At 36.8% G+C, this 13,718-nt stretch overlaps 1 protein-coding gene across 1 annotated transcript in view; it reads right to left on the bottom strand.

Moving 5' to 3' along the window:
* Positions 1–65: 65 nt before the first annotated feature.
* NRXN1 (neurexin 1) overlaps positions 66–13,718 on the bottom strand; it is a 689,266-nt gene continuing 675,613 nt past the window's right edge. The window contains exon 16 of the mRNA XM_073791370.1: positions 66–3,773. Coding sequence (XP_073647471.1) covers positions 3,466–3,773 — 308 coding nt within the window. The 3' untranslated portion in view covers positions 66–3,465. The remainder of the gene's footprint in view (positions 3,774–13,718) is intronic.

Below are 13,718 nucleotides of genomic sequence, written 5' to 3'. Positions count from 1 at the left end.
TATAGGAGCCTAGAAATGAGAAATCACAACTAGGTAAATTTAATCACAAATTTACTTAACCTGAATTACATTGCTTTTTATAGAGAAAACCATATTTATGAAATCAGCATGTTCATGTATGAGTTCGTGGTTTCACACATAGTAAGATGAACAGATGTAAACAAAAGTACATTTAGTGGCTGTATCTTTAAGTGTATCAATGTAGAGGTGCTTAATGAATACTAAAATCCAGAAAACAGAGTTGGTATTCTTCCTCTGCTTGTCTAAGGATGGGTTTTCCTTTCAAATGCAGTCTTCCTTATGGTGCCACTTTGTCCCCAAAGGGTGTTGCAATTACTTTTAAAAAATCAATAAATCCACAGTTGTATTAAGAAATATTTTATTAACAAAACAGTAAATTCCACTTGCTTAGCATTTCCAATAATGGATAAGTTGGCCTTGCAACAGAAAAACAAAACAAAACCAAACCCTTAGGTACCCAATCACACAAAGCACTAGAAGGGTAGGGTCATGTGGCCTTTCTTTGATATCTTAGGGATTGACCACCTCACACATTATTGTAGTATTTTTTTTTAAAGGCAACACATTACATGGATAAAAAAGAAGCATATTCAATCAGAAAAGTTACAGTCTAGAGATGTAATCAAATTTATGCCAGGTAGTGTTAAATCCTCTATTAACTGCCAACTATGCATGGAACCCTGATACATTTGGTATGAAGATACTTGGGATTTTATTCATATCTTTTTTCTCCCTAGCTCCTGCTCCTCTCTTTTCTTTCCACATTTACAAAGAAAGAAAGAAGAAAAAAAGAAAAAAAAAATGCTAGATTTTGTGTAGGCCAATAACATTAGAAATATTTTTACCGACAATATTGCACGAAAGTTTAAAATTTATGCTGGAAAGAAACACTGAAATCAGTTCCAAACAACATGCTTCAGAGATATACTGCTTAAAAATACCATTATTTAAGTTATTTTCTATCACAATTTAGAATCTTCCCAGATGGAAACTAGTTCAAGTTCAGTAGATCAAATGGAAAAGCAACCATTTTTTTTTTAAACCTCAAGATGTAAATGAGTGGTTTTATATTTACCTTCTATTTCACTGGCTCTCCCTGAGTAAGACTGGATGAGAGGAAAACAACAACTACTTATGAATCCTTTAACCTGGCAAATTAAAAAAGAAGAAAATCTGAAACACAAGTAATGGATAATAAATTTTAGTTTTATACCTCTACTTTCTGGGTCATGAAAACCCTTTAAGACATTTCATATACAGCAATTACTTGGCAACTTGGCAACCATAGATGGTGGTGATTTGCTATGAATTAGACATATATCTAAGGTGCTGTATGTCTGAAATCCAGGCCACGTCTTGGCTTTTTTCATCAACTGAAGTATCACAGAAGATGTTTTGCATTTTTTGCCTTTTCTGATTAAAGCTAATTGTAAAAGTATTCTTCTCTTCCATGAAATCTAATATCATTCTTTTAGGAGATGTTAAAGTAATGCGACCAATTTTTACTGAGGCATCACCTTCCAATCTAATATTGCATTTCCTTCTCATACTAATAATTTATTGCTATGAACATCATTGAAACAATATGCAAAAACAAGTGAATAATCTATACATTTCTACTACTTAATGTGTGTTAAACTAAAACTATATTTAATGATATATGTGTAAAACCAGAAAAGTTAAATTATAGTCTATAATCAACAAATAATGATTTTCTTAAATGGGTAGTAGTACAGAATCAAAAATTACTGAAAATACTTTCTTAGTTGAGAAAGTGTTTACTTTCCAAAAATGTTTATCATGCACGTCAGGTTCAGAGACTATATATATATATATATATATATATATATAATTTTATTGGACAAAAGGTTTACATTTGCAGCAGCCAGGGTTAAGGTGTAGATCAACCAATTTTGCTTCCATACCTGCCCACCTAATGGTTCATATTCATGCAGCAATATACCATCGATGGTCTATTTGATAAGGAAAGGTTCCATTTCATTAGGGACTAAAATCTGGAGGTTTCCTGGGAGCATGATCTCAATGAAGCAAATCACCCCATTTGTCATCAATATGTTGGCACAATGATCTTCCTTTCTGCTTTTCAACTTGTCAGTAAATATTTGCTATTACATGTACGTCTGGGTCTTCCATCCTATCTGATGGATTCCTCTGGATTTGTGTGTGCGTGTGTGTGCGTGTGTGTGGGTGTGTGTGCGTGCGCAGATTTGTGATCGTGAATGAGGAATGTATGTGGGAAATGTGAGTATCTGGGGGAGCAGAGAAGATTATATGTATATAGTTTACCTTCTAAATCACACCTTTCATACAAATACTAAAACTTAACTGCAACAGAATGAAGGCTGTACATGTAAGGAAAAAAAAGTAGCTGAGTCTTTTTATATACATTCATACATATCTTCCTTAGAATAAACACTACATTGTAAATTTTTTTTAAAAAAGTAAGTAATTGTGGCAATTTATAATGGTGGCAAAAAAAGGAAACCCTGAAATAATTGTTGATCTGATGTCATAAAACTCCCTATAGTTAGCAACACTTATAACATTGAATTTACCAAAAATGGCTGAAGAGCAGAGATATATTTTGCATTTTCTATACAACAGGCTATAAAACGTCACTTATCACAGTCCAGAAAGCACACAGAGATGGATTTTATATAAACACATGTAATAACATATTAAGCGTGCATGAAAATTTCCCAATGATTGCATCTATACCCTCTTGTTTTTTTCTTTCTGTTTTCAAATTTTAGTGTGAAAATGTGCCTTATCTTTCACATTGTTGAAAATAAGGCCTCCATACTTTGTTTTTTTTGCCCTCACAACCAGAAGGGGGCTTTTTGAATGTGTTCCTACACAAGTCTTCAAAAAAGCCAGCACTTTGTTTCAAGTGCAAGTTCCAGCCACTGCTCCAGTTGTGCCAGGTGACGAACTCTGAAAAGGTTTGCAGGTCGAGTCACTCAAAATGACAGTCTTCTCTGGCAATCAGACTAATTGACTTCTCGGGAAAGTGCTAGCACTTTGGCTAAATCCGGGATCACAGGTAGCTTCTTTTTCTGTGTTGTGTTTTGTGTTGTTTTTGTGTTGTGCCTCCCGATGTTGTAATACTCCTTTGCTTTATGAATGCGTGCGATCACCACTGTCTTTTAGAAATGTTCCAGCAACATAAAGACAGGCAGAGTAAATTAAAACACTGTGGATGTTAGGGAATTTATTGACCTCTGCTTTTTTTTTTTTCTTTTTTGGAGAAACAAGAGCATGAGATACTTTGTTTTTATTTTTTAAAAACAGTCTTTCCTTCCTGATTGCATTCCCTGTCTTCTTTTTTATGTGCTTCATAAAAAGGAAAGTAAATAAGTTTATATTATGTCTCAGATAAAATGAAGACTATTTCTATACAAGGGTCCTTTTCAGATCTTGGGATCAGACGTAATACTCTTTATCCTTGTTTTTCTTGTTTTTGTTGGCGCTTTTCGCACTGCTGGGTTGTTTCTCCTTTACTACAGCCCCATTGGACTGTGCTGAGTTACTGATGTAGTTTCGACTCTCATCCACGTGGTATGAGCCTTCATCCCGGTTTCTGTATTTGTACATGGCGTAGAGGAGGATGAGGATGCACAGGGCGGCAGCGGCTACGATCCCCACAACCATGCCCGTGGTGCTGCTGGACTCCCGAATCACTTCTGCTGAGCCTGGGTATGGCTCTCTCCCGCCTGCCCGGGTTGGGTTGGCTGTAGGAAAGAGGGTGGGAAAAAAAACACCAAGTGATTATGGAGTTTCCTGAATGCCAGAGAGCTACATTTACCGTCTATTTCCAGGCCTAATGGAATAGCATCGACTGCTCTAGAAAAAGGATACTGTTGCTAAATGGAGCAATTCCTATTCCTCTTGGTCACTAAAAACGAGGGACTGTGAATCAAAGCACTGCGACAGAGATCTGTTGCCATCTTTTCTTTTTCACAGATCGATTTTGTTAACAGGTTCTTGGAAGTGTAGCTCCAAATAAGCTCCATGTAGTTCTAAAGGGCCATGTTGATGTGTCAGGTGAAAAACAATAAACCCAACATGGAGAACAAAATCATAACATCATAATGACTCTACCCGATAATATTAGAGTTTATCATTTTAAGAATCGAATTGATATTGATACAAAACGCTTACGGTTCACTCTAGACTGAAACAAGATAGCTACATTTAGGATTACTTCAGAAATTGTAGTGCCTCCTACTGCAATGAATACAGTGTTGAACAAAAAGATAACCCGGGCACTTTTAATAGTCTAATTGCCTACTTTTAAAAGTGTTATTTTAGTCACAATTTTACAAACGAAAACAACTACTTTTCTTTTCGGTTGGAGGTTTATTTGTTCATATCAGTATGTGTGTATGTTATTCATTCACTGGCAGTGGTTGAGTGATCACCGAAACTAAATTTGAGAGGAGAAAGTAAGAAAATATTTTAAAATACTTTAAAGACCATCTAGACTGGTTTTGAGTCAAAATTCAGTACCTAGTAGATGATCATAAATAAAGGACTGGCTGCCCCACTTTTATTTAACTGACAAACCCTCATTCAATCTTTCCAAAGTATAAAGTTCTTCCTTGGGTACAAGAAATGGATCACAGGGGGCATTGCTATTTTCTCCAAGGCCTAGTCGGGCACTGAAACTGACCACAGATGGGGAGAAAAGTCCTGGGATTTAGTTTATAGATAGCAGGAGGGGGGAGCGGCTCTCTTCCTCTACGTAATAAATTTATTATTATTTAAAAGAATTAAAAAGAAAAGGAGCTGTAGAGAGATAAGATTCTATCCCATCTCTGATCACAGGTCATTTTTCTCTAAGGATTGATTGTGTTTTCTCTCTTTGTCTGAATCTCCATCCTCTCCCTTGTCTTACAGAAAAAAGATAACTTTTCAGATGTAATGAATTAAAAATGCTATAACTTTCAAAATGTTGTTCTTTGTAAATTATGCATAATGAACTTAAATAATCTCAAGATTGCATAAATAGTGTGTATATGTGGAAGGTGTGTGTGTGTATATATACACACACCAGAAACTGAACAGTTCAAGAAAGCTAAAATGGTACTTTTATTTCACTATCACTAGTAATTTTATATATATATATATATATATATATATATATATATATATATATATATATATATATCCCTCCCCGATAGGGAGGGGGATTTCTTTTTTATACCCACTAACCCTTAAACTCTTCAACGGTGCTCCGGGTGGCTAAGCAAGAGGGCTTTTTCCTTTTTGGTCGTGCTATGCGGCATGTGGGATCTTAGTTCCCTGAGCAGGGGTTGAACACGTGCCCCCTGCATTGGGAGTGCACAGTCTTAACCACTGGACCACCAGGGAAGTCCCCTTTTTTTTTTATATTTCTACAGAAGTTCCTATTAGTTACTGGGAATCATTTTCCTACCATATAGCACTATGTTGCTTTGTAATTCGATTTTCAAACATCACCAAGATTTCATCTGCCTAAATGTGGGTTTCTTGCCGTCACTTTCATTCCCCAAATAAAGCCTTACAAATATAGTCACTTACAAAGGAATAGCTCTCAGTCTCAAAGCAGCCATTTGTTCTGGAGCTACAAAATGTGGCAGGTAAAACCCTCGTATGCTGAATGTATTCCTGCTTGTTTTACAAAAGCTCATGTAACGTTGTTGAATAAAAAAGCCTTGGAGTTGCTTCTGTGGCTGAGGCAGAAGGAGACAAAGACTATAATCCGCAGCATTTGATTACAGGAAATTAATTTCCTCTCAAGAAGAACAGAACCTGCTGCAGGAACTCTGTCACTATGTGACAAGCCAAAAGCAGCACTTTCTCTCTCAAATGCAGTCACCTTTGCCGAAGTCTGCCAATTAGCTCAGCTGCTAACTTTCACTAAATGACAACTTTGTACTTGCTCATTTTGTGGAACGTTCTTTTACCATGGTCTCTCAAGAGCTGGAAAAGGGGTTTTATTTAAATATTACCTAAATCATTTCCCCACACCTGATGGAATGCTTTCATTTTAAACACATTTTCATAATCACCTCACTCTGTCTGTCAGAAAAGAACGGGGAGAATGGAGAAAAAATCCTAATCGTATAGCTCATGATAGTCAGACTTGCGAGTTTTAATGCAATGCAGGGCTTACATTTTCTAAACTAAGAATATATATGGCCTCTTTTTTCCATTTAGGAATTGGTATTGTAAATGGACCATCTTGCCAAAGAATTTTAATTTTATTTTTATCAGCTCAGATAGTTGTGATATGTTTTCACAACTGTAGAAGGAGTGCACCAAAGCCAAACTGGTGGTAAAACCAGAATGAGATTACAAAGACCAAAGCAAAGCCTCAAACGCTTCCATTTTGCCATAGAGCCATTTGAGAAATGCCTCCTGTTTAAGGAAAATACTTGTCTTTTTTGCGACTCCAGCCAAAAGGTTGCTTCGCATGCAGGCCTGAAACAGCTCTGTAACCCATGTATAAACAAAGATTCTAAATATCATAAAACTAGCCTACCAAAAAAACCCTCCACAAACCCAATGGTGAAACATTTTATCCCTTTTTTCCCCTAATTCACATTAAAAATTAATAACCACCACAGATATTATTTTAGGTCTGTTTGGAATATGCGGTTGCTTCCATATCTAACTGATTATTTAACAATTTTTTTTTTCTGTTTATGCTTCCAATCTGAAAGCTAAGTGATAATTTTCTTAACTTCTGTGCTAAGATCAGAAGTATTTATACACTTAAGGGTTAATGGGACATCTCTCCCAGATGTGCAATAAAAGGCTAGAGAAATGTAATTATTTTCATGAATTATAAATGTGGTTCCCATATTGATTGTCATTAATGGTTTATTTTGATGATCACTGAAAAATCTCTGAGGAATTTCATATTAATTTAAATGTAGATAATAGCATACATGGCTAAAAAGGCTAAATGCCCTCTTATATAATTTGGTTAATATTTTTTATTAAAAAATACAGTCATCTCTTCACCATTCATGACAATATGAAGAAAGGAATTTAAGCAGAAACCTCCATAAGCAATTCTTATATCTCATGGATTTGAGTATTTTGCATTCTCTTTACACTTCCTAGTAAACTAAATCAAGACCTTCTAAATAATTTTTAAAAATCTACAAGTGTTTTTTTCTCAGCAGTGCTAAAAAACAAATTAACTAAATGTTACTTTCACTCTGTCTCCATTTCTTTGTTGTAGCAGTGATGAGAACACTTAAAAAAACAGGTAAAAGAGAATATAAGAGAGGTGCTGAAAGAATGGAACAGGTATAAATTAGCAGTAAGTCTCTGAATAGTCAAAAGTTAAGTGATTTGTAAATAAAACTAAGCTAATGTAGCCTATTCATCACATGGGGCTCAGAGGTACAAGGAGCCCAGATCAATGGAAAGCTTCAATAGGACCCACTGATGATGGGCAAAGAATAAGACAAGGCATTTACATGTTATCGGTGTAACTGGAAATGGGCAAGTATTCAGCTCCACCCATACTTTCACTTCAGGCTAGCTGGCTAGCAAAAAGAAAAGAAAAAAAGTAGAGTAGATGAAATATCCTAAGGGTTTAGGCCTATATACCCTATTTTAATGATTCATAAAATAAAAAATATCATCATGGATTACACATAGTTTATGTGAACACTGTAATAATAGATTATTTTACTTAATCAAAAATTTCCCATGTAATTCTATCTTCATTTTACTGAAGGATGCCAGTCATCACTTACCCCTCAGAGAGAAAGAATGGTAGTGGTAGGTCTACTACGTGTGGGGAAAGTGCACGTGCACACCTTAATGGCAATATGAAGGCCTTCGATTTTTGCCTAAATGACTCGAAAGCTACTGATAATAGTGGTGAGGACAAAAGGCTGTCACGAGGGTTATAACCTCTTTCATATAAGGCACTTCTCAGCCAAATGGCTATGGAAATATTTCTGGGACTTGTGTACAGATAGTGTTATCTTAAGGACAGATAAAAATTTATTTTAATTCCCTCTCTCTCTCTCTCTCTCTCTCTCTCTCAAATATCTGGCAAGATCTGATGGTCTCTAATTTTCCATATGGCCTGCTTTGGCCCAGATTTATCAAGAATATTATAAGCTAGCTCTACGAATTTTCTTGTTTGTCACTGTCAAATTATTTCTCTGATTACTTAGAAAGGAATAGTCTCTCAGGTACTAGGACAGTTATTAACATATTTCCACATGATACCCTAAACCAGTTTACTCATATCAGGTAATAATTCATTGTAAAGAATGCACAGTAAGGGTAAAAGACAGATTCCAGGGCCTTGTCACATAAAAAGAATAATAAACCCATTTGTTGCTCTGCACAAAAAAGTTAAAAAGTGAAATATTTAAAATTTTAACTTATCCTTAAACTTGCTGAATAGTTATTTTAAAACTACCACCACAGAAAAAGAAATCGTCCTGATGTATGTTCCTTCTTTACTTTTGATAGTCCTTGGCACTGTATCTGTGAAAGAACATGATTTCCCCAAATAGGAACTAATATAGATCCAGTTAAGAAATACCATAGAACAAACATGTTTAAGAGACACAACTGGCTATACAACAGAGTGGAGAGGACCACGTGCCAAGTCTTACTTCTTACCAGCTCCTTTGGCCCTTGGTCACCCACTCCATGCTCCTGCCTATTCTTTCTCCTACTTCTTCCCCCTCCCTACCTCTCCTCTGCATCCCTCCCCCAGCTCTTGGTATCCCTCTAGGTGGCCCTCGGAGAGCACAGTTGGTGTGTCCCTCCCCACTCAGTAAAGGAAGGCCAGGCCAGCGGGGGTCAGGACTCTGCCTCTTCGAGTTGGTACATTACTCAGCCGGGTGTTCAATGAGGGACAAAACTTATTGCCAAGTTCCTGATTTCACATCACACTTTAAAACTGTCCCTATGGCGGGCTTCCCTGGTGGCGCAGTGGTTGAGAGTCTGCCTGCCGATGCAGGGGACACGGGTTCGTGCCCCGGTCCGGGAAGATCCCACATGCCACGGAGCGGCTGGGCCTGTGAGCCATGGCCGCTGAGCCTTCACGTCCGGAGCCTGTGCTCCGTAACGGGAGAGGCCACGACAGTGAGAGGCCCGCGTACCGCAAAAAAAAAAAAAAAAAAACAGGTCTCAATGTGATTATTTCATTAGAACACAGCCTTGGTGCTTTACATTGGTTTGCTTTATTTTAAAATTTAACTTTCTAAATTTGTTTAAGAATAAAATTCTATGCTTTATCAAATGTTTTATTACCAATTTCAGAAAACTTTGATTATGAAGCAGGGAAGGTGAGCACATTAGGCCGTTCAGCTTTGCACTGGAGCCTATAGTTACCAGTTTGCCACTGTTTGATTGTGTCTGGTCATAACCACAGTCTGTGCACACGGGAGAATAAAGCCCTCGTTGACTCAGCAAGATGATTCACAACTGAAGTTCTAAAATAACTCTGCATTTTTGAAAGGTAAATTTTTGAATATTAATGAATTTTTCCAAAGAGGTTTCACTGTGCAATGGAAAGCATCTGACATCCTTTAGTTATTCTTTCTTTCCATTCTGAGATTAGAAACATAGTAACCAAATATTGTTATTAAAAAGCAAACCTGCTCTTGATTTATGTTTTTACATAATGTTTTACACGTGAAACGATGCTTAAAATCCTAATTCCTGTTACATAAAATGAGGGTTCGGTGAGCGGTGGGACCTTGTATTTCCGATGACGAGTTTACCAAGGCAATAACCATGTCATCAGATGTTCTTTTTATCGCTCAAATTGTCACTTTTATGAAACTATTTTGTATACTTGGATGAGCTATTCTTTCACTGTAATCTTATTATATTTATGTTGTTTCCAAACTTAGCTTTGCAGGGTGAGAATGTTGTTTCCAGGACATTTGTATTGCTGGTTTTATTTCTTCAATATAGACTGTTAGTGTATAGGTACATCCTCAGCCATGACCCTGTCACATCAGAATGATGCAAGAGTTTCACTATATACTGATAACAAGGAAAATTCAGCCTTTAAGCTTTAAGAAAAAAAAGAAGTGTAAGAGATTACCAATATTAAGAAATAATAAAGAATAAAATATACCAATGATAAAAAAAAAATGCAACTTGAGCTATATATTTCAGACCAAGAGGGGTAGATAAAGGGTCATAAAACATTATGCTCAACATATATCATTCTGCTATCCTAAAATTATTAGACCAACTGCCTTACAATAATCCTTTTAAGAAACTATTGGAAAGATGCATTTACTGAATTTTTTTTCTCACTTAAAAGTCTTTGGGCTTCCCTGGTGGCGCAGTGGTTGAGAGTCCGCCTGCCGATGCAAGGGCCACGGGTTCGTGCCCCGGTCCGGGAAGATCCCACATGCCGCGGAGCGGCTGGGCCCGTGAGCCATGGCCGCTGAGCCTGCGCATCCGGAGCCTGTGCTCCGCAACGGGAGAGGCCACAACAGTGAGAGGCCCGCGTACCACCAAAAAAAAAAAAAAAAAAAAAAAGTCTTTGACCAGTCTTTCTGGTTTTATCATAGATTAAAAGTAATCAATTTAACATTTGTCTCCACCCCAATGAAGAAAAAGAATTGCCTAAAATGATCCCATCAGACCATAGTTCTGCACTGTGTCTTAATAGATGTGGAAGTTATTATAATTCTAAGCTAGCCTTAAAAATGGTTTCAGATTTATAAGGGAAGATTTGACTTTTCCAGTACCCAATTTTACTAATACTGTGAAAAGAAAATTGGAATTGTAGGCTCCTGTGGTATTTGTGAATTGAGATTAGCACAATTATTTTCCCCATCACCAAAAAAGAAAATGATTATTATTTTCATTTTTGTGTTTCAATACAACATAGGCCAAAAGAAACAATTATGATGTAATCACTCATAAGAATGCACATTTAAGTACCACAGTTGCAGGAAAGCAGGTAGGCAGTGATTTATATGATATGCATTCATTTCGACTCACACTGTGGTTTTCTGAGAGGTGATGAATGACTGAATGCCGAATGTTTCAAATCCTTCCCTGCTCGCCAGCTCCACCCATGTCCTGCACATTTTGATGTTTGCTACTGCAGGTCAAACAAATGGCTTGAAGGAGGTCATGCCTGATACATCTCAACCCCTACCGAATCCATTGGAGATTCAGAAAGGAGATTCAGATAGAACTTGGAAATCAATAAGCCTTTACTACCTGCCTGGCTGCCAGGACTAACATTTTCCTCTGCTACTTTCAAAGCCACCAAGTCACGCGTGTGAAGGGAAATGCAGGGGCCACCGCTGTGGGATTGAGAGGATCATTTTCTTCACCAGATATCTAGGCGTTGCATGAGGAGGGGTGCAAAACACAGAAAAATTCATAGTGTGCCTGGAGGACAGGGAGTACCAACTAGGACAGCTGCTACCTCAGATGGTACCACACGGAACAGAAAAGGCAATGGACAATCACATCACGCGTGACACTGATGACACTGAAAATAAAGAGACAGAAGAACACATTCTCCCTCATCTCTGAGGGAAGCCATAAGATCATGGCTCTGTGTCCACAGCTTAGTCATCTACAAGCTTCATAGACTTTTTACATGGTCATTGTGCCCATAAGGTCTTACTAGAATCAGTGAAATTGTCATGGTGCTTACTAAAGTACCAATGTGACTACTGTTCTCACAGCTCTTCACGGTCTGGCTGCAGCTACCTACTCAAGTTTGTCTTCCATTTCTCTCAAAGAAAGTGACAGTCATTATTTTATTGCCATCTCCCAGTTCCCATACACCAATAAAAGTTCTACCTTCATGCCTGACTCATATGCCCTTTTTTTTCTAGCCTGGCTGAATATTACTTATTTCTCAAGACTTAGCTTAAATGCTCCATCTTTTGTGATGTGTTCGCTCAGAATATTCACTCCTGCTGTCAATCAATTATATGGTGAGCTATAGTTATGTTCCAGGGACTATACTAGGTCCTGGGAGTAGAGGAGTTAACCAAACACACTTGACGTCTGCCCTCATGGACCCTGAAATATAATGAAGGAAAGAGACATACAACAAAAATCACACAGTTAGGCTTAAAGCAATAACCGGAACATGTGTAATGAAGGAAAATGTTAAGTACCATGCAGGAGTAGAACAGAGGTTTCTGATTTAGACTGGGAGTCAGATAGACCTTTCTGAGATTGTAACATTTATGCTGAGATGTGGAAAATCAGTGGAGAGTAGGCCAGTGAAAAGTGGGCAGAAGAATCTTCTAATCAGTAGGAACCGCATGTGGAACGACCTTGAGGAAGAAAGGAGTTTGCTTTTCAGGAACTAAACGAACGCCAGAGTGGTGGCAGCATATTGAGTTTTGGGGGAAAGTGAGAAGAAATTTGAAGGTGGACCTGAAACTTACATAGATCATAGACCATGGAATGAAGCCATATATCAAAAGATAATCACATTTGACTCCATAAATAATAACAATTTTACGTGGAAAAAGGTGTCACTAACAGAGCGAAAATGCAGAAGAGAAAGGAGAGGAGAAATATCTGTAGTACATACAACAAACCAAGAGTTAACACCTATAAAATCTACAAAGCATGTATAAATTGCTATAGAAAAAGGCAAAAACCCACTAGAAAAATGGACAAAAATAGAGACAAGCAAGTGGAGGATAGAAGATCTACACGGGTGATGAATGTAGGACAAGATGCTCAATTTCACTAGAATGGAAGTCAAAGTAAAATAAGGAGGGTTTTTTTTTTTTTTTTTTTTGGCCAACAATATTGGAGGAATAAAGTAGAATTAAAGAAATAGTGACAATTTGGTTAGAACATCTGCTTGGGAAACAGACAGTTGTGCTGGTGAGAATATGAATTCCTCAATAATTTTTAGAAAGTAATCTAGTAACATCTATCAAAATTTAAAAGGATTAAATTGCAGCTGGCTGATGGGTGGATGTGAGTTCATTATACAATGCCTTCTAATTTATTATATGTTTGAAATTTACAATAGTAAAGTTAAAAAGTATACACATATTTTAATCAAGCAATCTCAGTTTGAGAATATAGTCTAAAGAATTAAATACACCAGCATGCAGATATATAAATACAGGATGCCTGTTATCACATTTCGAGGAGAAAAGAAAAAAGGACAACTTAAATGCTCGTTAACAGGGTTATGGTTGAATAACTTATTCAGCCATAATTGCAAAATTTATTGGACACCCTTAATTAGGGCACACTTATAGCCTAGAATTTTAACAGAGTTAAAAATAGAAATTACAGAAAATTCTGTTGACCTAAAAGATGTCCATAATACATTAGAAAGTAGAAAACCAAATTTAATTCATAGAGTGTGCTTCTATTTTTCTATGGCAAGAGAGAAAAACGACCCTATATTTATATATGTTCCTAGGAACATGGTGAAAGATGCATGCCAAGCTGTTATCATTGGTTAATGAATGGAGGTGGGAAAAAAGGAAAAAATAAAATCAAGTAGAAAAAATTAATTAAAAAATTTCAACAAATATGTATTAAGTCACAACAATTTACCAGGTACCATATAAGGTGTTCATAACAACATACATAAGACAGCCATGGGTTCCACCTTCTTAGAACTTTCAGTATATTTGAAATAAAACAGAAAATATAAGAAAACAAACAGGACAATTTTA

Source organism: Tursiops truncatus, chromosome 14 (assembly GCF_011762595.2).
Source record: "Tursiops truncatus isolate mTurTru1 chromosome 14, mTurTru1.mat.Y, whole genome shotgun sequence".
Taxonomy (NCBI): Eukaryota; Metazoa; Chordata; class Mammalia; order Artiodactyla; family Delphinidae; genus Tursiops; species Tursiops truncatus.
The sequence above is the reverse complement of the archived record's forward strand: the minus strand, read 5'-3'. Positions and strand labels throughout refer to the sequence as shown.